The 25,482-nt window shown below is 35.9% G+C and overlaps 1 protein-coding gene and 1 non-coding gene across 6 annotated transcripts in view; one reads left to right on the top strand and one right to left on the bottom strand.

The window, feature by feature from the left end:
• Positions 1-25,482, bottom strand: part of ZNF280D (zinc finger protein 280D) — a 141,405-nt gene that overhangs the window by 26,165 nt on the left and 89,758 nt on the right. For 4 of the 5 annotated variants that reach the window (XM_066276142.1, XM_066276140.1, XM_066276141.1 and 1 more), the window contains 5 exons: positions 24,050-24,357; positions 23,419-23,559; positions 14,163-14,225; positions 8,235-8,353; positions 8,039-8,075 (listed from right to left, as the gene is read on the bottom strand). In XM_066276142.1, the coding sequence (XP_066132239.1) occupies positions 8,039-8,075; positions 8,235-8,353; positions 14,163-14,225; positions 23,419-23,559; positions 24,050-24,357 (668 nt within the window). Of the gene's footprint in view, positions 1-6,598; positions 7,450-8,038; positions 8,076-8,234; positions 8,354-14,162; positions 14,226-23,418; positions 23,560-24,049; positions 24,358-25,482 lie in introns of those variants that run through there. The other variant, XM_066276144.1, reaches the window with a different exon arrangement.
• Positions 774-849, top strand: TRNAA-GGC (transfer RNA alanine (anticodon GGC)). The gene has a single exon. It is a non-coding gene; the product is annotated as a tRNA-Ala (tRNA).

Below are 25,482 nucleotides of genomic sequence, written 5' to 3'. Positions count from 1 at the left end.
TCTGATTAAAGATTTGTAATTCTTTCGAGTATTTAATTGTGAAGAATAATATTCATAAAGATAAAATAGCATCAAGTGTACAGTACAAGTTCAATGCTTTAATGACTTTATATGGGAAAATAATCATTTTAAGAGTAACATGCATAGAGTAGAAAGAAAGCACAAAAATTAGTTTGATTAAACAAAAAGTAGATACTAGATTAATAACGTTTTCAAATAAAAATTTAAATTACAATTTACTTTTATTTCTAAGCATTTAATAAACTTAGTTTGTAAAACAGAAACAAACAGGTCACAAAGTAGTATTAAAGTATTTTATAAAAGCTTTTTCTGCCCTGGCCGGTTGGCTCAGTGGTAGAGCATCGGCCTGGCGTGCAGAGGTCCCGGGTTCGATTCCCGGCCAGGGCACACAGGAGAGGCGCCCATCTGCCTCTCCACCCCTCCCCCTCTCCTATCTCTCTGTCTCTCTCTTCCCCTCCCGCAGCTAGGCTCCACTGGAGCAAAGATGGCCTGGGCGCTGGGGATGGCTCCTTGGCCTCTGCCCCAGGTGCTAGAGTGGCTCTGGTCGGGGCAGAGCGACGCCCCCCCCAGGGGCAGAGCATCGCCCCCTGGTGGGCGGGCCGGGTGGATCCCGGTTGGGCGCATGTGGGAGTCTGTCTGACTGTCTCTCCCCGTTTTCAGCTTCAGAAAAATACAAAAAAAAAAAAAAAAAAAAAAAGCTTTTTCTTTTTCATTTTACTGTTGAAAACATTATCAAAAATCTTGTATTATTGGCCCTGGCCGTTTGGCTCAGTGGTAGAGCGTCTGCCTGGCATGCAGGAGTCCTGGGTTCGATTCCCGGCCAGGGCACACAGGAGAAGCGCCCATCTGCTTCCCCACCCCTCCCCCTCTCCTTCCTCTCTGTCTCTTTCTTCCTCTCCTGCAGCCAAGGCTCCACTGAAGCAAAGTTGGCCTGGGTGCTGAGGATGGCTCCATGGCCTCTGCCTCAGGTGCTAGAATGGCTCTGGTTGCAACAGAGCAACGCCCCAGATGGGCTGAGCATTGCCCCCTGGTGGGCATGCCGGATGAATCCTGGTCGGGCGCATGCATGAGTCTGTCTGACTGCCTCTCCGTTTCCAACTTCAAAAAATACAAAAGATAAAAAATAAATAAATAAATAAATCTTGTATTATTATAAAAGAAATATCATGCATTAAACCATTTTCACATATGGCTATTTTAATAAAGTGGTTTTATGTAACAATTAAAATGAAAGCTATTAAGCATGTGCTACTATTATCGCATTTTAGCTAGGGAAACTGAGTCATGATATCTCTGCAGGGGAGGTTGGTAACAAAGGTTTTTATTACTCTTCATTTTTCTGGATAAGAAACTGATAATATGAGAACAAATAAATTATTGAAATAACTAGCATTGAGGCCTACCAAAAGTGGATGTCAATTTTGTTTGGGTTTTAACCATGCTGGTAATTTGTTTAAAGAACAAAATTGTAACAACCAGTGAAAACATTTAGAAGAACAAATCTGAAGAAAAAAATTAGAAAAGCACGCTATATAAAATTTCATTATCACATCCATCACTAATATGTAGACTACATTTTTGTAACTACAAAAGCATACTTTAAAATTAGCAAACTATAATATACTATGAATACATCTTTAACACTTTAAAAAAATTTTTTTTAAATGTTTTTACCTGTAATTCTTATTCATTAAAGATACCTGCTGAAATAGTCATCATTTGAGATATTCAACTGCTTGGTAGAAGACTGAAATTTGCTAAGCTCAAAGTTCTGAGCAAATTACCTTTACATAATTTCACTTTTTACCTGTGAATGTCACAATAGTGTTTTTTATAGAAAAACATAGTATAGCATTTAAAACAAACACTATTTAAGATTTTAACATAAAGAGAAGAGAAAGATTGGCTGATGATCAATTTCAACAACAAACCACCAGGGATCAAGATGGCAAGTATGTAATATTTCTTCTTTATATATATCTGCTGAAACAGATCTTTCTGATATACCATATTTCCCTATGTATAAGGTGCACCTAAAATTTAAGGTCTAAAAACTGGATGTTTTATAAAGTGGTTGTAGATTTTTTACTTGCATTTCTCATTTTAGTGCTTGTTTTTGTAATGATTGTTGTAGATGAATAAAACTTAAGAGTTCAATAACTTTATGTAATACTATGTTTTTTTCAAATTTTCGGCCCCAAAATTAAGGTGCATCTCATACATGGAAGCATCTTATACATGGGGAAATACAGTAGTTCTCAAGGACAGTCATTTTGCTCTGAAATTTAAAATGAAATAAATGTCCCTATTTGCATTTTTCTGCAGGTCAAGATGTCCAATTCAAAGCTACATATAAAATTAATATTCTGGGTCAATTACTTTATTGCTCATGATTGAAAAACACTCTGCATGGTGAAAGATTGTTCAAATAAGCTTTAAGTTCCAAAGATATCTAAGAAAACCTCAATAGTCTTGTCATTGATGATAAAGGCTGATAAGTGGCAATCACCCTGAGCACAAGTGAATCCAACTAAGATCATTGGATCTATAATCTTTAAACATCATGGACTGGCTCAAAACTACCGGAGAACTGGCATTGGCCTGTGGACCTGCAGTTGAAAAACACTGCATTTAGTGTGTTCTTTTGTGAAGTGCCATTCACACTATAAACATACCATGGGATGGGGTTGGGAGAAGCTATAAGAGGAATTATGTTCATATTCATTTCAGCCAATTCACATTCTCTCTTTCCAATAAAAGTCAAATATTTCAATGATTTTCAAAAATTAATCTTCAATTCAAAAATATTTGTATGTATACCATAAAAAAGCTGGAAAGAGGCTGTACAATAAACCAGTAGTAAAGTCAACTAGTCCTCAATGCCCCCAACTCAGACATTCAGGATTAAATTTAAGATAATCATCATACTAATAAGTAAAACATCTATTACACCACTTCTGATCATTTGTTCTGAGAGATATTAATAAATATTATGTGTGGAAAGGGTAACTGAGCTAAACATTTACCAGGTAGCACATACATCAGGTAGTGGGCTAAGCCTTCCAGTCCAAAGTTAAGAGACTTTTTTCAAGAAGTTCACTGGCACCTGACCGGATGGTGGCACAGTGGATGGCACATCCACCTGGGAGGCTGAGGACCCAGGTTCAAAACCCCAGGGTCACCAGCTTCAGCGTGGGGTTGCTGGCTTGAGTGTGGGATCACAAACATAACCCCATGGTCACTGGTTTGAGCCCAAAGGTTGCTGGCTAGAGCCCAAAGGTTGCTGGCTTGAGCAAGAGGTCACTCAATGGATCACCTGGAGCCTCCTGGTCAAAGCACATATGGGAAAGCAATCAATAAACAACTAAAATGCTGCAACTACAATGCTGCTTCTCATCTCTCTCCCTTCCTGTTTCTCTCTTGCTAAAAATAAAATAAAACAAAATAAATAAAATAAAAAGTTCACTATCAAGGAAACATATCGAAATAAATGTTTAGAGAACTGTAAAAAGTGCTAGAAAAGGGACATCTATGTGAAGTGGCTGTATAAGAAAGCAGTAAGCCACCATGAAGGTGAAAGAGGCAAGGAAGCAGTGAAAACACTACAGTGAATCTGTTCTGCACCAAGAACAAGAGTTAGCAAACAGGGGAAGGGGATTCAAGACAAAACAAAGGCGTTCAGACCTGCCTGGTCTTGTATATCCCATCCTTAGGCACCATTCCAATCATCACTTCTATACAACCCCCAAATCATCATCCAGAGCATGATCCCTTCAAAGTAAAATAGATAATATTATCTTAGATATTCACGAGCCCGAAAAATCCCATATTCAAGAACCTATTTAACTTGTGTTTCCTAAACTTATCTGACCATGGAAATTTATTTCCTCCAGATAATTTATAAATTACTGACATTCATTCTATAAAACAGAATTTGGAAAACACTGACCTAGTTACCTTATTTTATAGAAATGTAAAAGAATTATTTTTATAGGAGTATATGTATAGAATTAAATGTACTGAGGAATAATGTACATGATTTAATTTTCTCAAGGTCAAAAAGTGCCTTTGTTTCCACTACTGGGATATGTGGCATTCTGAATTCATCTTTTCAAAAGAACAAATTATGACATGAAGTATAACCAATATTGAGTAACAAAATCTCAGAACTCTAGAACAAGTTGGCACTCATGTTTACAAATAGGGAACCAAGACGCCAAGGACACCACCACTCCCTTGGTTTCCTCTCACTCATCTTCAGTTTCCTTTGACAATTCCTCCTCCTTCTCTCCCTAACTTTTTATTATCAGGTTCCCCAGAATTCAGTCTGTGGATCTTGCCCCCCCCCTCTACTGTATCCCTTGAAGATCTCATATGGTCCCACAACTTTTTCTCTTGAACTTTTTATTTTGGGGCAGTTGTATATGCACTTAAAGGTTTAAGAAAAAAGACAGATTCTGTGTACCATCTGACCAGTTTCCCTGAGAATAGCATCTTACAAAATCATAGTGCAATATCATAACCAGGATAATGCCAGGGATTCAATACATTGATCTTATTCAGATTTCAGCTTTACTTGTATCCTTTGACATTTAAAAATACTAAATGATCTTTATAGCCTAGAACACTCCTCTAAACTCCAAACAATATCTGTACTTGAATTTCTAATAAGCATCTCAAACTAAAACATAAAATAAACATTTCTGTGTGTTAAGGTTTTAATGTTAACTGTGGGTTCTACTGAGGTATAAAATATTCCCCTATTCGAAATCTTCTAATGAAGATTTTATCTCAGGATAAAAGCCAAATGCCTCACAATGCTCTATAAGGTCTGATACACGTGGTCCACATTACTGTGCAGGCTTTATCTTCTACTTGTCTCCTTCTTGTTCAATCAATCGCAATCAAACTAGTCTCCGCAGTTTCTCCTTCAGGTCTTCACCCATATATCATCTCTCAGTGAGGCCTTCCCTGACCACTGCATTTTAAATGGTAGCCTACAAATTCTCACACTGTACTCCTTACCCCCCCTTCCCTAACTTCATTTTTCTCCATAGTATTGAGCACTATCTAACTGCTATATCTTTTAATTACATTTTATTCTTTATCTTTCACCACTGAAAGGTAAGCTTCATGAGGACTAAGATTTCAGTCCATTTCTCTAGCACCTAGAACAGAGCCAGGCACAAAGTAGTGGCTCAAGAAATATTCATGGAATAAATAAATGAGGTCCAAAGATGTGGGGTGTTTTACCCAAATGTGACAAAATAGGGCAATAATCCATGTCTCCGTAGTTCAGGAGTCATTTTTTCTAATGGCAATGGACTCAAACTGACCCAATCTCACTTTTTATTCAGTGGTCATCAAAAGCATACATGCATGAAATAGCAATTTCTGATCAGGTGAATAAGGTCTTTAGAATAACTTGATCAGACTCAAGCTAAAACTTATCACCACCAAATTAAAATTCAACAAACTCTACAATAAGCAAGTTTTATACTAAGCACCTTAAGTGTTTTATTTAAACCAAATTAAAAGAAGTCATAGAGGACAGAACTGTAAAATTTGAAACTAGAAAATGAACTTGATAGTACTACAAAATAAAGTCCTATAGAAAAACACAAAGCAGTACTTCTATACGGTAATATCAAGAATGTATTTTATCCTATTTTTGGACTATACCCACGGAAGAACAAAGATCTGTAAACAAAAATGGAACTTACGTTAACAATGGAAAGATGCTGTTTATGGGCAAAATTATAAAATGTTTTTAAAAAGCAAAGATAGTGAATGATAAAACTTTCCCAGAGATAGATAATAAAATAAAGACTACAATATCACTAAGTTCACCAATAAACCACTTTCAGAGCTTTCCAAAAATCATTAATTTACAGTAGAAATTACTTTGGAAGTTTAAAACTAATGGATTAAATTTTTTAAATAGGAATTGTAAGTAATACATTACATAAGCAGTCATCAAATTGGCTTTCAATCTGTTTCAAAGTAAAATAGCTCTCATTTTAGAGTAAAAAAAAAAAGGACTGAGTCATACATTCAGAATCTGCCTATCTTTATAGCAACTAAGATCACAAAAGGTGTTTTGCTTGTCTTTAAAATTCAAGAAAGAGGCATAGTATAAATAGTGACCTTTCAATTGTGTCACAGAGAAAAAATGTTAAGTAAATGTTATTTACTAAGCAGACTTAGCTGTTACTCAGTGGGCCAAATAATAAGGCTCTCCTAAAACAAAGTAATGTACTTATGTATGTAATAAAATCTATGGTATTCATATAAAATTATTTATTAATAAATAATTTCTGAGGCATTTAATTAATATAATTTTTAATGAAGAAAATAGTAATTCAAAATTGTTTAGTAGATCTAACTAAAACAAGTGTCTATTTTTAAAAATATACAGGTATATTTGAAAAAAATATATATGAAAGAAACAAATGCATTACTGGTTCCCATTCTTTTTTTTAACATTAACTTTACCCAAAAAAAACTACATTAATGGCTAACTAGATACTATGTGTTAGTCAAACAAATATGGAGCTTTAAAACTTGTTTTAAGATCTGCAAAAGTTTTTATTATTTCTTTACACTTTAGAACTTATAATTATTAAGATAATGTTAATCATAGTCCTAAAACAAGACAGAGGATATAATAATGTCTAATGGTCAACACAGCCAAATTAAAAAGCTCTAAGTAGGCAGCTATAGAGAATCTGTAGAGAATTAGAAATCTTTTGGAATTCTTAATAAAACAAAGCAAACACTAAACAGTTTTAAAGAAAAGAATGGAAAAGTAGACAACAAAATCAGTAAATTTGGAGAACGTAAAACCAACTATCAAAATTAAATTATTAAAAGTAAAAAATCCAAGAATCAATATTGTTGAAAAACTACAGAATTAGAACTGGGTAATATATTATAAATGACAGTAAAAACAACTGCAATTTTGGAGTGTAATTGTAGAGACCTGTTGTTCCAAGGACATGAAAATTATCACGGTTCCCTAACAACTAGTTTTCATATTCCCTGAACTTAGTTCACGCTAAAGGAAGAGCAAAGTGTCTAAACTTCAACTTGGATGTGAAGCATTGATTTGATGGTCTTTTTTTGGCCAGAAGTGACCCACAAGTTTAAGATCAAGGGCCAAAGTCCCCAATGGAAAGCTGTGCTCAATTTAGTGGGCTTTGAGACCATCTCTGGCTAATTAGCATCAACCTTATGGGAGGCTAGCCACGAAGTAAGGGAGTCTCCCCAAGATCTGATTTCTTGAGACCACAACATAGAACAGGTCCCAGTGTCAAATTATTCACATTCCTTGGAAAGAGAGAACAGGCATCAGTTGTGTCCATCGAAGAGGGACACTGTCCAGGTGTACACTGGACATTTTTTGAAATCTCTGGACTGCTTCTGCATCTGAAAAATAAGAAAAATAGCACAATGACAGACAACGAATGAGGAAAAAGACAAAAATTGGGCCTAAACACTTAAGACTTAAAAAAATTAAGAAAGCAGACAAAACAGACAAACAGCCATATCATTTGGAATGTATAAGTATGAAGGGCAAGTACAGCACAGAAAAACACAAATTATTTCAAGCAAAGTAAGAAATGACTATAGCAACAAAAGTTATTTTCCAAGGAGCCAACTGGAGAAAACAACGTATGTTAAGATATGTCAACCTGACACAAAGATAAGGTGGAATAAGTACCTAGTCCCATTTGAAGTTGAAAAAAAACTGAATAATGAGAGCTAGTGTCATGAACTTGGCTGCTTAACTGCCTTTGTGTAAGAAAACATCTCAGAACTTTGAACTTAGGAAATTCCAACTTGTCTTGCACCAGGTCACGAGCTCCATAGAGCAGGAACCTATTTCAACAAGCAGCTTTAAAGAAAACAAAACAAAATACTTTAATATTTTTCATTTCTATTAATGATATATTTTAAAATGCAAGAGTACTAAAATCCATCAAAGTAAAATTCACTGAATAAAAATTAGACTTACTCAGAAAGACGTTCAGAAGTTGGGATACAAATAGAAACTGAAATTAGAAAAAAAAGTTTTATATTTAAAACAGCATACAAATTATGATGAGTGAGGATAATAATTTCATAAAGAACTCATATTGTGGCTGACCAAAAATAATGAAATAGAGTAAGTATAAAAAAATCCAAAGTAACACAATTATATATATACGTACCTTTATCTATTACAACTTGGCAAGTATGCATCTCATGCTGACTCAAGTGCATAGCCATATTATCTAAGCCAGAAACATCAGCCAGGAAATCACAATTAAGGCACACTAGAGTAATGCCCCTATAAAAAAAATAGTATAAAAGAAAAAGTTTTTTTTATCCTTTGTGAAAATCCACATACAAATTCAATGATTATTTTTCCATGATTCTTTTGTGTCAAACAGTCAATCCCATTTTGCTATATAAAATTGGTATAACAAAAATGATTCTCTAGAAAATGGAATAGCCACATCCAAATTATGTTATCATTTATTTACTGAAACTATTCTTTTTATAAACTTTTACTTCTCAAGTCCAGTTGCTAAAAGCTAGTAGGAGTCAAGAGACCTAAAGCCCAGTGTTGGCTTCCCTCAAAACTTGTGTTAATTCCGTAAGGCACAATCTACCTGTGCTTCTACCCATCTGCAATGCAATGGTATAGTATTCATTCACTCAATATATATTTACTAAGGCTGTCTTTAACATACTATACTACTATTGTATTGTACTATATTGTGAATATAAATGAAAAAATACAGTTTGTGCTCTAACAAAGCTTACTATCTAGTATTTTATTTAGGTAAAAAAAATAGAAATGTTAAGGCTTTAAATACATAGATCATATTATTTTGATTAATTCAATTCTCATCACAACCATACAAGGTTGGTATTATTCTTACTTAATACTGAATTAAAGTAGTTATTAATTCACTACTGAAGTCCAAAGCTTGAGTTCCTCAACATCCCTGCACTGTCAACTGGTCCACTTGCTGGGGCCTAAACTCTCATTTCCTTACTAAACACTGAGTGCTGTAGTTCTTAAAAGAAATATGCAACGATTATAGATTTTTAAAATGCCTAGGAAACAATTCCCACAGTCATCAATAGTCTTTGTTGCACCTGACCAGGTGGTGGCGCAGTGGATAGAACATTGGACTGGGACGCAGAGGACCCAGGTTCAAAACCCCAAGGTCACTAGCTTAAGTGTGGGCTCATCTGGTTTGAGCAAGGCTCTCCAGCTTGAGCCCAAGGTCGCTGGTTTGAGCAAGGTGTTCCTCAGCCTGCTGCAGTCTCCTGGTCAAGGCACATATAAGAAAGCAATCAATGGCCTGACCAGAGGGTGGCGCAGTGGATAGAGTGTTGGACTGGGATGCCGAGGACCCAGGTTCGAGACCCCAAGGTCGCCAGCTTGAGCATGGGCTCATCTGGTTTGAGCAAAAGCTCATCAGCTTGGACCCAAGGTCGCTGGCTTGAGCAAGGGGTTACTCGGTCTGCTGAAGGCCTGCAGTAAAGGCACATATGAGAAAGCAATCAATGAACAACTAAGGTGTTGCAATGAAAAACTGATGATTGATGCTTCTCATCTCTCTCCCTTTCTGTCTGTCTGACCCTCTCTGTCCCTCTCTCTGTCTCTGTAACAAAACAACAACAACAAACTCTTTGCTGCATTCTGGCATAGATTGTATAGTCATTAGCTCAAACTGTGTAGCATTAGCTATTTAAAATATTTAAACATAATTGGCATATTATACTGACCTTAAGATTCTCATTAAAAATGTATTTCAACTTTTGATTTTTAGTTAAAATGTATTTTAAAATATTATTAAAGTATGTAAATGTTTCAGAAAACTTATCCCCTATATGCTTAATTTATTGTATTATATTTGTAAGAGTTAAGAACTTGGGAGCTTGTTGGGTCAAGCATCTGGATACTGTTAAAAAGAACGGAAAATATAGCCTGAGCAGGCAATGGCACAGTGGATAAAGTGTCAGTCAGGGACACTGAGAACCCAGGTTAGAAACCCTGAGGTTACCAGCTTGAGCATGGGGTCACTGGTTTGAGTGTGGGATCTTAGACATGACTCCATGGTTGCTGGCTTGAGCAAGGGGTCACTATCTTGGCTGGAACCCCCAGGTCAAGGCACATATGAGAAAGCAATCAATGAACAACTAAGGTGCCGCAAACATGAGTTGACGCTTCTCATCTCTCTCTCTCTCTTCCTATCTGTCTGTCCCTGTCTGTCTCTCTCACAAAAGCAACAAACCAATATATATACAATGTATAAATGATGTTGTTTAAATAAACATGTACTGCAAGTAAGACTTTGAAAAACTTAAGTCTGTTCAACTGAAATGAACTTTATCAAACATTAGAGGCCCTACGGAAAGTGATCAGTAAAATGTACTTGATTTCTTAATGGAATGTTTTTAAGTTAAAACTTAAAAGCTAAGGGAAAGTCAAGATTTAAAAACTTATGCCTAACTATATAATCTTTTCTATTAACAAACTGCCCTTTCAGACTAAAAGTAGTCTCAATGGTAAAATAGTAGCTAAGTGCTCGTTCTACTGGATATAGTTCATTGGACCAGGGTGGAATTCTTAAATCAAGCCTTTTCTAAACTGAGTTTTGTAATTGGGATTTTAATAAAATTTTAAAAAGGCTGGGAATACTGTTTGGGTCATTAAGAGAGTGCTAGTTTGCAGAGAAAGAATAAACCCAAGTCTAGAGAAAATAATAAACATAAGATCATTCTGCCTCTGTGGGTTAGACTAGAGAGAAGCCTTGTCAATAACTGAAGTCTTACTGTTTCTCTTATTTGTTCTGGCTGTACCTCCTCCTTTTAATGGTCCATGAGATTCTCTAGAATCCTGCTAATATATTATTTTTGCTTAGGTAAAATAAATAAATCATGTAATGCTAATAGTGTTATTGTCAATTTAACAAAACATAAATACAATTTTGAAATTCACCACACATTTTACTAATATATAAATACAAACAAGTAACATACCATACACTGACTTCTTCCCTGAAGCTCTAGACTAATAGTTTGCTGTGCATTTATACCTACATGTTACATTGGCACATCAAAACTGACCATACAATTAAAATCATGTATTTCCCCCCCAAATCAACTTCTGACTATCTTATGATGCCATTATTTCTTTTAACAATAAAGCAAAAACTAGAGTTATCTCTGTATCTTATTCCTTAAAATAATCACTATGTTAAGCATTTTATAATATTAATTTGTTGAGTACTTAATTCTGTTCCAGGATAATATCATCATCTTTAAACATATCATCTAAATCTAAATCTTACAACCAACCAAAAAAATAGGTGCTATAATTCAATACCTTTTTATAGAAAACAGTTAGCTTAGTATTCTACCAAAGACATAGAGATAGTAAAGGTCAGAACAGGTTTTAAATTGAGCAGTTTGTTTCCAGAGCCCATATCCTTAAAGATAATGCAATACCTCCTCACCATTTTAAGGCAAGTCCTTACTAAATCATTCAAAACTATCACAAATATCCTAATCTACAGGATTCATGCATCTATGACTCACTCTAACATTGAAGGTGAGAAGGGTACCTTCAATTCAACCTTTCTTCAGTATCACCTGATGCTATATAAAACAGCAAAAATTCTCCAGTGCCCTCTAAACTCCTTAGCCTTATTTTCAACGCTTTCATTGGCTCTAAGCTTAAAACTACAGTATTGCCCCAGACTTCAAACTTACTATGTGAACTTCATGCCCCATTCATTTACTACTACTATTTATTTTGTCTGCATGCCTTCTACTTTTTACTTCTGCAACTTTATTCATGCTATTTCTTCCAACTTGAATGCTGCTGTGCCTCTTCTATCAGTATAAACAACATTCAGCCTTTAAAGCAAAGTTAACTAACACGTATCCAGACCATTCCAAGTAATCTCTCTCCCCTTTGAAGTAAATAACTCTTAGTGCACTTATTAAAATCTTTCTTGCAGTATTAGTTATTTATGTTCACCTGTATCTTCCACCCAATAAACTGTACATTCCCTGAAGACTGGTTCTAAAACTTCATCACTTTCTCTTTACAGGAGCTGTACATCAGACATGATAGATGCATAATAAAGAGCTTAAGAATAAATATTCTATACCAATAAAGGACTAATTACAAAAATTATTGTTCTATACAACTGTAAGTACGCTATATTCCATTATCAGAAATTGACTAATTTTTCCCAATTTTCAATTTGCTACCTGTTCAAAATGAGAAAAAAAATCCTAGATCTTTAAAATACTATGGTTCATTTAAAAACAGAACACGGCCTGGCCAGTTGTCTCAGTGGATAGAGTGTCAGCCCAGCATGCGGACATTCCAGGTTCGATTCCAAGTTGGGGCACACAAAAAAAGTGACCACCTGCTTTTCTCCCCACTTCATTTCCCCTACTCTCTTTACCCCTCCCACAGCCAGTGGCTTGATTGGTTTGAGCATCAGCCCCAGTGCTGAGGATAGCTCAGCTGATCTGAGCGTCAGCCTCAGGTGCTAAAAATAGCTCAGTTGATTCAAGCATCGGCCCCAGACAGAGGTTGCTGGGTGAATCCTAGTTGGGGCACATGCGGGAGTCTGTCTCATTGTCTCCCCTTGTCTCAAAGCAAAAGATAAAATATATAAGATAAAATATATATACAGAACATACAACTAAGCTTGAGAATTGTGAATGCAAAACCTTTTTAATGCACTTTTAATTCTGAAAAAATTTTTCAGTAAAGGCAATATCTAATATAGCTTAATCTATTTCATTGAATTCAGTAAATGTTTTCAAATTAGCACTGAAATACTTTTAAATTGAAACAAATTTTATTTCCCTGTGAGCCACTGGTCCAACATCATAGATGGCACCTACTGTCCACGTAAATAATTTTCACTATATACTTTAATTTATTCAACAAATATTTACTGAGTGTATTAATTATAGTCTGGCATAGAGAAAAGTCCAAACCACACAGATTCTAGGGAGAGGACACAGAAAATGAACAAAAAAGTAAAGCATACAGTATATCAGATGATGAAAGATGATTTAGAGAAAAATTAAGCAAAAAAAGGAGATGCCAGAGTGAAGTGTAGAGGAGAGGGTACAATTTTAAGTTTTGTTCTCATTTTACAACCTGAATGCAGGATGTCTTCACCTTGACACCACTTGTCACCAATGAAACACATTTAGCAATAGAATATAGGCTAGTCATACCTCTGAGGATATAATAGATGGCACTATGTAATACCCAATAGCAATCATTTAAATTTCCAAATTGGATATCCCAGTATCAGGTTAAAAAAGTTATAATAAACTACAATCAGTTACCACTTCACTCCCATTAAGATAGCTATATATTCAAAGAGATAATAACAAATGTAGATAAAGATGTGAAGAAACTGAAACCCTCATACACAGCTGATAGGAATGTAAAATATTTGAGGTACTTTTTAAAAATGTCTGGCAGGCCCTCAAAGGCGCAACAACTACCATATAACTCAGTTATTTCAATCTCAGGTATATACTAGAGAAATGAAAAGGCATGCCTAGACAAAAAGTTGGTACAGAAATGTTCACAGCAGCATTATTTATAATGGCCTCAAAGTTAAAATAAACTAAATAGATAAACAAACTATGGTATAGCCAAACAATGGAATATTAAGCAAAAAATAAAAAATAAAATGAAGTATTGATATACAGTACAACAAAGATGAACGTGGAAAACATGCTAAATGAAAGAAGCCAATCAAAAAAGATCACATATAACATTCCATTTATATGAAATGTCTCGAATGGGCAAATCTATAGAGGCAGATTAGTGGTAACTCAGGGAAAGGCGGGGTTGGAAGGAAATGGGGATGACCATAATGGGTACAGTTTCTTGTTGGGATGATGAAAATGTTCTAATATTAACTGTGGTGATGGCTGCACAACTTGGGTGAATATACTAAAAACTATTAATTGTACAACTTAAGCGTTTGAACTGCACGGTATATGAACTCTATCTCATTAAGGTTATTATATAAAAAAAATTAAGTCATACAATTTTTCAATAGAAAGAATAAAAATAATCAACTAATTACCTGAGAGTTTCTGACTGCTTCTTAAAAATACAAAACCTTTTACTTGGACGGTTACTGTGAAAGCTGGAGAGACAAAACAGACTTTATTAATTTTACTCTATAGTAGTAATATTAATTTATACTATATTTCAAGTCTATACTTACATTTCTAGTTTTGAGTAAAAGATCATGATATAAATAAAATGTCTGTCATCCCTGTGCAACTCAATATTTTACCTTATATTCAACTTTATTTATTTTCCAATAACACAAATTTCCCTAAACATATGCTTATATGAAAAGTACCCTTGGCCCTGGCCGGTTGGTTCAGTGGTAGAGCGTCGGCCTGGTGTGTGGAAGTCCCGGGTTCGATTTCCGGCCAGGGCACAAAGGAGAGGCGCCCATCTGCTTCTCCATCCCTCCCCCTCTCCTTCCTCTCTGTCTCTCTCTTCCCCTCCCACAGCCGAGGCTCTATTGGAGCAAAAGATGGCCCGGGCGCTGGGGATGGCTCTGTGGCCTCTGCCCCAGGCGCTAGAGTGGCTCTGGTCTCAACGGAGCGACGCCCCAGATGGGCAGAGCATGCCCCCTGGTGGGCATGCCGGGTGGATTCCCCGGTCGGGCGCATGCGGGAGTCTGTCTGACTGCCTCCCCGTTTCCAGCTTCAGAAAAATACAAAATACAAAAAACAAAAAAAAGAGAGAAAAGTACCCTCATCATTACACAAAAGGAATTATTCAAGGCTTTTTAAAAGTAAAACACAAATTAATTTTTGCTATAATATGAATAGTTATCAAGAATAATCAATTATTTTTTAAATCGTTTTCCAATCTTAACATGCTCATGTTGGGAGAAGGGCTGAAATGACCTTGGAAGTAAACAGTACTCCACCTAGATACCATTGTTTACCATTTATAAATCAAACATTTAGAGATTTCTTTGTAATTATTCATATAGGCATAAAAAAAATATTAAGAACTCATGAACTAAAACAATGCTTCCCGTAAGTACAGAACAGAAAACCACTAACCAAGCTTTGTAACCAATTATAGCTTTTATATATCCTTTTAAATCTGGTAAAGAAAGCTTCCCTGTACTAGAAAGACAGGATTAGTCTAACACAATGTAACTAAAAGTAGAGTCATGGATTTAAGATCACAACACCTGGGAGCTCATATAGAAATGCAGTCTTGTATGTCCCCACAAACCTACTGAATTAATTTCTGACAGTGGGGCCCAAAAATGCCTTTTAACAAGTTTCTCAGTAATTCTTATGCAAGCTAAAACTAGAGAAGCAGTAGCCGTAGTCTGCACTGACAGATCCCACCTGACCCACTCACCCCTGTAGCCAACTACCAAGTCACACTCACATATACGGTAACACTACAGAATATACACATGCATGAGAAAAGAAATATAATCCCAGAAGATATCCTCAGATTTCTAATAGTAATTTCTTCAATCTAGGGATAATTACTATTAAAGAGTTTACAAATTCAAGACATTACAAAAATATTTAAATAGTATTTTTAGAAGAAAACATTATGGGGGTTGGTAAATACTAAAATTATATGCAAAAATTTGTGCACACTACTGAGTTTCCTCAGAGGAATGAATTCAAAATTCTATCTGCCAAAGAATGTAAAGTAATTTTCAAACCCTGGCTGGTTAGCTGTCCATTAAGAGCATCATCCCAAAACGACAAGGTTGTGGGTTCAACCCTCAGTCAGGGCGTATATGGGAAGCAACCAAAGAATGCATGACTGAGTGGAACAGTTCCACTCCCTTCTCTCTGCCTTCCTCTCTCACTCTAAAACTCAGTAAATTCAGCCCTGGTCAGATAGTTGGAGCATCGTTGTGGAGCACAAAGGTTGCCAGTTTAATTCCCCAGTAAGGGCACACACAGGAACAGCTCGATGTTCCAGTCTCTCAAAAAAAGGGTTATTTTAAAATATATATTTCTCTTATTCAAACTAAAACAAATAGACTGTTTTGGTTTACTTGTCTATTTAGTAAGAGAGGAAAATTAACACATTTTAGGGCCTTTATGATGTCTTCCACTTCTGTATAACTTCTGCCTTATTAAAACTTTGTTATTTTTAAAATTTCAGTTGTCCGAATCTAGTTTTGATTTTCCTATCTATAAAAAAAGACATTGTCTCTTTATTTGTACTAATTATATAAATTGCTTACTTATAGTTTTGTGTGTTATAGGGATGAATCTCTAGCTAACAAATTAAAATTACCCTTCCACTTTCAATTAGATCTGCATAAAGTTAATAACAATATGGAAATAAATCTAAAGAGAAAAAAGGTCAGAATTTTTATTACAATATGGTAAAAATAATGTTAAAATCTAGGTTTTAAAAATTTGCCACCTCATTATAGGACTATATAATTTCATTAAGTTATTCTTTAAAAATAGGTAAATTTTATTGTGTATTAATTATGCCTTAATAAGACTATAGGTAAGAAACCCCTTTTGACTGTATTTTCTTTCTTTTTTTATTTCCTCTTTTTTTTAAATTCAGTGAGAGGAGGGGAGGCAGAAACAGACTCCCGGTATTTACCCAGACTGGGATTCACCCAGTAAGCTCACTAGGGGGCAATGCTCTGCCCATCTGGGGCATTGCTCCATTGCTCAGCAACTGAGCTCTTCTTAGTGCCTGAGGCAGAGGCCATGGAGCCATTGTCAGCACCCAGGGCCAATTCACTCCAATCAAGCTATGGCTGCAGAAGAGAGAGAGAAGCGAGAGGGGGAGGGGTGGAGAAGCAGATGGGCACTTCTCTGTGCCCTGACCAGGAATCAAACCAGGGACATCCACACACAGGGTCGATGCTCTACCACTGAGTCAACCGGTCAGGGCTGACTGTATTTTCTTAATAATCTTGATTCAATATAAGTAACAACTTTTATTTCCAAAGAAATATAAAAGAAACAATTTCTTAAAAATCCAACAATACTGATGATATGCCTACTGTATTTAAGATGCTAGACTAGAGGTTAAAGATACAATAGGAAAGAAGGTAAACTTGCCTGCCTCAGACTTTGGGGTTGGGAGCAGGGGGTAAAGAGTCAAACAGCAGCTGGCACAGAATAAATGCCTAATAAATATTGTTAAATGAGTGAATATATATTAATAAATTATCAAAAGATAAACACCAATAAAGACACATAATATATTTTGTGGTTTCAAGTTGATAAGAGAAGAAGCCAGGTACCAGTTAGTTCATTTAAGAACATTCCTACTGCCTCACTCTAGGCAAAGCAGAGCAAAGCAGAGATGAAAATAACAGTTGAAAGAATTGAAAAAGTAGTTAAAGTTAGATAGTGAAAGATCCTACATTCTTCAGAAAATTTGAGCTTCATCCTGTTAATGTTACTAATTGAGGAATAATACCGGTATTATACAGTAATTTGTTTGGATTTTTATATTTTTATTTATTTATTTATTTTGTGACAGATAGAAGGACAGATAGGGACAGACAGACAGGAAGAGAGAGAGATGAGAAGCATCAATTCTTTGTTCAAGCCAGCAACCATGGGGTCGTGTCTATGATCCCACGCTCAAGCCAGCGATCCAGTGCTCACCCAGCGACCTCAGGGTTTTGAACCTGGGTCCTCTGCGTCCCAGTCCGATGCTCTATCTACTGTGCCACTGCCTGGCACTGGATTTTTTTTTAGGAGACTTCTATTACTACCTAAAGCTATAAGCAAGTAAGGTACAATATAACCACAAACCCAAATAATGTTCCTCTTTAAAAAAAAATCATTTAAAAATTACATGTTTAATGATACTCTTCTTTGAAAATCTTATTCCAAAAATCCTCCAATTTCATCAGAATTTTTGAATATTCTCTTTTGAAATTTTATTTAGAGCCTTTTATAATTACAACAAATAATGACTACCATCTGCTGTTTGTAATTTAATAGGTGACATAGTGAATACAAAGAGCTCCTTCTTTCAAGGAGATGTACAGATACAAATACCATATTTTTTGCTCTGTAAGATACACCTTTCCCCCCCAAAAGTGGAGGGGGAAATGCCGTGGCTTCTGCAGCGAACATTCATTTTTTTTAGCTGCTGCAGGCTCCCAGACAACTAGAAGAGTATTTGAACATTAAAGTCTCTTCGCATTTGTAAATAACAGTGCTAATGGTTGTTAACACTGCTGTTGAGTTTACATTGTTGAAATATTATTGTGGTATATTTCATTAAATATTTTAACACATCATTTGGTTCAGAATATTTTTTTTTTCTTATTTTCCTCCTTAAAACCCTAGGTGCATCTTATGGTCAGGTGTGTGTCTCATGGAGCGAAAAATACAGTAATTACAATAAAAGAATTGTTGAATGGTATACAATTCAAAGTAAGGAATGATCCTTGTGAGTGGTTGTGGTGATCAAACACATCAAAGGTCAACTGAAAGGATGGTCAAGGACATTCCAGAGACTAGCAAAAAATAAGAAAAACCACGGTCAAAATGAATACGTGAGAAGAGTAGTCAATTTATGGAGATAGGAGTCTTTATAGAATGACTGAGAAAGATTTGGCATCATAAGGGAAAAGACCAATTAAGAGTACAGAGGTGGGCCCTGGCCGGTTGGCTCAGCAGTGGAGCATCGGCCTGGCATGCGGGGGACCCGGGTTCGATTCCTGGCCAGGGCACATGGGAGAAGCACCCATTTGCTTCTCCACCCCCCCTCCTTCCTCTCTGTCTCTCTCTTCCCCTCCCACAGCCAAGGCTCCATTGGAGCGGGGATGGCCTGGGTGCTGGGGATGGCTCCTTGGCCTCTGCCCCAGGTGCTAGAGTGGCTCTGGTCGCAAAAGAGCGACGCCCCGGAGGAGCAGAGCATCGCCCCTGGTGGGCAGAGCATCCCCCCTGGTGGGCGTGCCGGGTGGATCCTGGTCAGGTGCATGCGGGAGTCTGTCTGACTGTCTCTTCCCGTTTCCAGCTTCAGAAAAATACTAAAAAAAAAAAGAAAGAGTACAGAGGTGGTATGGATAGGGATTAAAGGTACTCATTCTTTGGAGAAAATGAAACTTCTATACATACAGAACTCAAGCTTATAAGAATCCAAACTGGACAGAGGTATTGGTGGGCCATTCAATGGGAAATACCACAGGCAGACACTGCTAAAGTAGAGAAAAAGGAAAGGGTATATCACACTAAGAATGGCAATGGAAGTTTCAGCTCCCTATGAAACTAATAATAAGTAAGAGCTTAGTGTGTGTGATGACAATGAAATGCAGGGTTGGGGTTCACTGGGAATTGGGACAAGGGTGTGGAGGTAATCAGGCTAACTGGAAATGCCTTAGAATAGAATGGATTTGGAGGTTGGATAGAAAAGTGGGAAGCCCATGAGAAATGACAATAGGAAAGGTAAGAGAACACAATGTATTTTCTAATATGATCCCCTGTAAATTAAGGTCAGAATTAAAGCACCATTTTTGGCAGCAGCACTGCTGTCACAAAATAAGAGACATTCCACACAGAAGTACCCTGGGAGAAAGAATGGGGCCTGGTTTTGAGGAAATGAAATATTGGTGTAGACCACAGCAGTAGCTGGGAGGCAGAGTGGCAGAATGCAGAGGGTGGGATGTCAGGAAGCCATGCAAAGTAGCAGATGAAGAGAACTTCATGAGCTTAAGAAACTTAGGACAGTAAATTATTTCCAGCTGGTATGCCACAGTCATACAAATGATGCCCTCAAAGAATATCTGTGTGGTAGTTGTGTGAATTCTGAAGATTATATAATGTTTGGCTTGTTGGTGTTCCTTTTAGATGCCAGTGAATCAAAGGTAAAAATATCTATAAAATAATTAGAAATATACAATTGGATCTCAAGAAAACTAGATTGAAATGGGAAGATTTAAAGCTGAAAGGTAAAAGTGACAGTGGTTATCAATAAAGAAAATGTAAAGAGTTAAGAAATGTTGAAAAAAGGGCAATGAAATAGAGGAACAGCCAAATGGGAAGAAAAAACACATTGGTAACAGTTTAACAGAAGCTGAGGAGAAGTTACAAAAGTGACTGACCACAATGTGAAAAACTCAGAAGTCATGAAATAATCATATTAAAAAGTGAATAAACTGTCAAAAGTACATGACATAATCTTTAAAGGGGTAGGAGGGACTGACAATCAAATTTAAGGTTAAAGAAATAAATCTTAAGTAAGCTAGTAACAAAACACTTTTTACAAATGTATAACAGTAAGAGAAAGACAAGGAATAAAAAAAGTAGGCAGTAGGGATAAATCTCTCTCATCTTTAAGAAAATAACTGAAAATATCTGTAAGAAAAGGAACCTGGTTGAAATAAGAGATGAAGTAGCAAGTTAACTGAATAAGGTTGGGTTATGGAAGAACTAGAGATAAAGAACAGATAACTTTGTAGAAGTGAAACATCACTGATTTCTGATATTAATGTGTGAATGAAAGGTCACAGGAAAGAAATTGATGTTGAAAAAGACTGACTAGGCCTGACCAGGCAGTGGTGTAGTGAATGGAATGTCAGACTAAGATGCAGAGAACCCAGGTTTGAAACCCCGAGGTCGCCAGCTTGAGCAGGCCCTCACCAGCTTGAGCGTGGGGTCACTGGCTGGAGCATGGGATCATAACCATGACCCCATGGTTTCTGGCTTGAGCCTAAGGTCGCTGGCTTGAGCAAGGGGTCACTTGCTCTGCTGTAGCCCCTGGTCAAGGTACATTGAGAAAGCAATCAATGAATAACTAAGGTGCCGCAACGAAGAATTGATGCTTCTCATCTCTCTCCCTTCCTGTCTTGTCTGTCTGTCCCTCTCTGTCTCTGTTGCAAAAAAAAAAAGACTGATGAGACCCTGGCCAGTTGGCTCAGCAGTAGAGCATCAACCCAGCGTGTGGAAGTCCAGGGTTCAATTCCTGGTCAGGACACAGAGGAGAAGTGACCATCTGCTTCTCCACTCCCCCCTCTCTACCTTCTCATTTTGCTCTCTTTCTTCCCCTCCCACAGCCATGGCTTGATTGGTTCAAGTGCATCAGCCTGACTGCTGAGGATGGCTCCCTGGAGCCTCTGCCTCAGGTGCTAATAGCTCCGTTGCAAGCATGGGCCCCAGATGGGCAGAGCATTGGCTCCAGTTGAGGGTGAGGGAGTATTGCAGGGTGAATCCTGGTCAAGGTGCATGTGGAAGTCTATCTCCCCTCCTCTCACTTGGAAAACAACAACAACAACAAAAAGATTGATTTAAAGGATGACCTCCAACTGAATAATTAGGCCAGTTAAAAAGTAACACATTAAAATAAAATCTTTAGCATATTAAAAATGGCTTAAATAGATATTGTACATAAAAATAAAAAAGTACTGCCTAACTGGTGGTAGCACAGGGGACAGAGCATCAACCCGGGACAGTGAGGTCCCCAGTTTGAAACCCCAAAGTTGCCAGCTTGCATGTGGGGTTACCATATTGAGCTTGGGTTACTTGTTTGAGTGTGGGATCATCAACATGATCTCAAGGCCGCTGGCTTGAGCCCGAAGGTTACTGGCTTGAGTAAGGGGCCACTGTATCAGCATGAGCCCCACTCATGTAAGGTACGTATGAAAAGCAATCAATGAACAACCCAAGTGAAGCAACTACAAGTTGACACTTCTCATCTCTCTCCTCCCCCCTTTCCTGTCTCTCTCTCAAAAAATAAATAAATAAAACAGTACTTAAAAAAATATAACACAATTGAAGTTAAAGATCATGAAGTCAGAGCTAGAACTGATTATATCAAGCACTGTTCAGTCTATAGCTGAACATCGTTTGGAAGAGGAAGACATTCAAGTCTCACATTAGCCTTTGCACCAGGTGAGCATGACTAAAGGTATAAAGAATTCTAGAACAAAAATAAAGAAGCAATCAAAACAGATGACCAAGGATGAATTTGACTATAAAGCTAGAAGAGTGATGTTGGACTTTGGAAAATGGAGTCAAAGCCCTAAAAATGATGGGAAAATTGGAATTCAAAAGAAATAAATAGAGCATATGATGAAATTAAAATGGTATGGGGTAAGAAAGTGGGATACAATAACTTAAAAGTTGGTATGAAGTGCTGGCACTAAAGAACTTAGGGTACCATAAGATTAGGCTAGTCAGTCAATAGGTGGATAAAAACTGGGAGAGAGCTGCTGTAGCATCAAGAAAGGTGAACTGCCAGTTTGATCCCTGGTCGTCACCCCCCCCCCCTCACATCTGGGAGGGAGTGAGGGAGGGAGGAAGAAAGAATCCTTGAAAGGAGTAGCTGGTAATGACCAGCAAGTAACATAAAGGTCATATTATGATCTATGAGAAAATCACTTCTATACTTTAATTCTACCTTAAAAAAAAAAAAATGAAACAACCTCATTTTGAATAATCAACCTAATTAGTTTATATCTGAACAATTGTTTTTTACTATTTTTTAAGAAATTAACATATTTATTTTTTTACAACTTTATTGAAGTCTACTTCATACACTGTAAAATTTAGAATATTTTTTAATTGAATTTACTAGTGTAACACTGGTTAACAAAATTATGCAGGTTTCAGGTACATAATTATATAACACATCATCTATAAACTGTATTAATATTTTTAAAATATAAAAATCCATGCTGAAAAATCTTCTGAGATTCATACAAATGAAAGTAATGAGTTGTGTGAAGGGTTTCTCTGCATAAATAGTAAGTACTCAAATACTCTAAGTTGAGTAAATTAATGAAAAACACTCCAATAATTGCATTGTAACTAAAACAGTCTCTCATTTTACTGACTGAATGCAACGACAGTTTGATACATAGGTGGATAGAAGGATTACAAAGAGAGAGAGAGAAGGAGAGAGGGAGGGGAGGAGAGCAAGAAAGAGAGATTCAATAAAGTTCTTAACACCACTAAAAATCCTGGCGTCTCTCAAAGTAACCTCCTTAAAGAGACTAACACTCATGAGATTACATGTATTTGTTTGGTAAATATATTTTAAACATTTAAATTTTTATCTTTAAAAATAACCATTTTTGAAGTCTACAGGAAAAAAATTCCCATAGAAAATCTATTTCTCTAACAAACCTAATTTTATTAATCCAAATGTCCTCACAATTTCAGTTATAGTAATTTTATGAGTTACTATGCCAGGCATCATTCTAGAAATTCTCTACTGCTAAGTATATATGTTTAGCTCCTTGAAGAGATAAACTCTGGCTTCCAATAGGATAACTGTTTTCAAAAACCAAACTTGCTGAATTATAACTCAATTGGTAATTACAGATGTTTAACTCATCTTACCTCATCATATGATTTACATAGGCTTTGCTACAGCTAGTGTTGTATCCGCAAAAACTACAGTGGACGTAAGTAGGAAAGTGATTTGCAAAATCTTTTATTTCAGAACAACACTCAATGCACTTGTGAACTCCCCGACGAAACCTTATGGAGATATAAAAAAAATGATAAAAATATTTTTTAAAACAAAAATAATAAGGAAGAGCCTTATTAATATTCTGTTAATTAAAGCCAAGCTATTTAAATTAACATATTTAAACACACACTTATAACTTGAAAATTACCAATGAACAAAAGAATAAGTAAACAATCTAACATCAGTTAATGCTTGTCACTGAAATTAAATTGAACCAATTCAAATGTCATAAGATATAAGTACAACATGTAATAATACCAGTGTCAGAGATGAATATTATAGGAAAAACATAATAAAGTACTTGCTCAACAACAGCTGTAAAAAAAATACTTTTATTGTTTGGCCTTTACGCCATAAGTGATAGCATATAAATGTATTACAGAGTTGTGTAATAGGGTACATTTCTATTAAAAAAAAGGTTTTATTTTATTATCTTTATTATTTTTTTTATTGTGTTTAAGATTAAATTAGTATTATATATCAGGAATAAAAGATTACCTTAAGTTCCTCAATGCTGTATTGACTTTACTTTTTCTATTGCTACTAGCCAAAGTGCTTTGTTTTTTTTGCATATTAGATATTTTTGATTTGAATTTAGATTTACTTCCATTAGGCTTACTGGCATTAGATTTACTTGCATTGGATTTAGTTGTATTAAGTTTACTTGTGTTAGATTTTGTGGGATTTTTAGCAGGTATACTTTTTGTCCTTGGAGGTGAGACCTGAAGGATAGAAGTGTTTGTACTAATGGAAGGTGTGGTTGAAGATCCTGATTGAAGAGGTCCAACTGAAGCTCGGATAGTAACCTACAAAAATAAAAATAGTATTAACTTCAGAAAATTAATCCTTGTATTAGTATTAAAATATCACCATCTAACAAAAAATTAAATATCAACTATTTGAAAAGAGTACACAAAACTACAATTCGATATGTCTTCCATTTATTTTAAATGTTTAAATGAAAGTAAATTTGATATTTATTTACTCGTAACATTATATTTTGTATTGATATCATTTATGTTATTAATGGAAGTAATTAAGAATTATATTAATATTAAATAATACATTCCATAGATATTTTTATGCTCTAATATTACTAAAAAAAAAAAAAAGCTCATATAGAGATCAAATTTAATCTCAAAGCCTGAAAAATAATTCTAGAAAAGACTGCATTTAAATTAAATTACTCTTTGCCATGTATTACCCAGTGTAAAGGTGACCTCCTCTTTCCAGGGGGTCATTTGGCAGATTTATGTTTACAAAGGTTATAGGATTACATGAATTCAATATACTTCATGGAGTTTTTAATATTTGGAATTTCCTTAAAGAGCATTAATATAAAGCTTATAATTTAGTATTCAAAAAATATATTAATTGGTTGACAATGGAAAACACAAAACCCTACCAACATTCTCGTTAATCATGTGACTATTCTCCTCCCATGCCTATTATGAGGATCTCCTGTAAAACATGTTTTGGTATCATACAAAAGCATTGGCCTAGATATCAAAAATACATGAAGTTAAATCTTATATTACTCCTTCCTAATAGACACGGGGCCTAGAATAAGTAACTTTTCCTAAGCTTCTTTATATGGGGCAATACCAGCCTTGTCTACCTGACCTGATTGCTGAATGAATTAAATAATAGAACCTACAAAAAAACATATTGAAAGCCTAATATTAAGGTGCTATAAAAACATTTAGTATCGTTATTATTATTACTGCTATGATCATTAATAAGAAAAAATATGAGAGAGGACTGCACCGCTTACATTCATGTTATGCATGTCTAGTCCCAGCCTGGAATGAATAGACTGCAGGGAAGGATGCTGGATAGCTTCTCTTGCTCTAGGTCTTCAGAGCATGACTATATTGTTTAGTTAATTCAAATAACAGACACCCCACATTCAAAGGTAAGTACTCAAAGCC

This window comes from Saccopteryx bilineata, chromosome 4 (assembly GCF_036850765.1).
Source record: "Saccopteryx bilineata isolate mSacBil1 chromosome 4, mSacBil1_pri_phased_curated, whole genome shotgun sequence".
Taxonomy (NCBI): domain Eukaryota; kingdom Metazoa; phylum Chordata; class Mammalia; order Chiroptera; family Emballonuridae; genus Saccopteryx; species Saccopteryx bilineata.
This window is presented reverse-complemented; position numbering and strand designations above follow the sequence as displayed.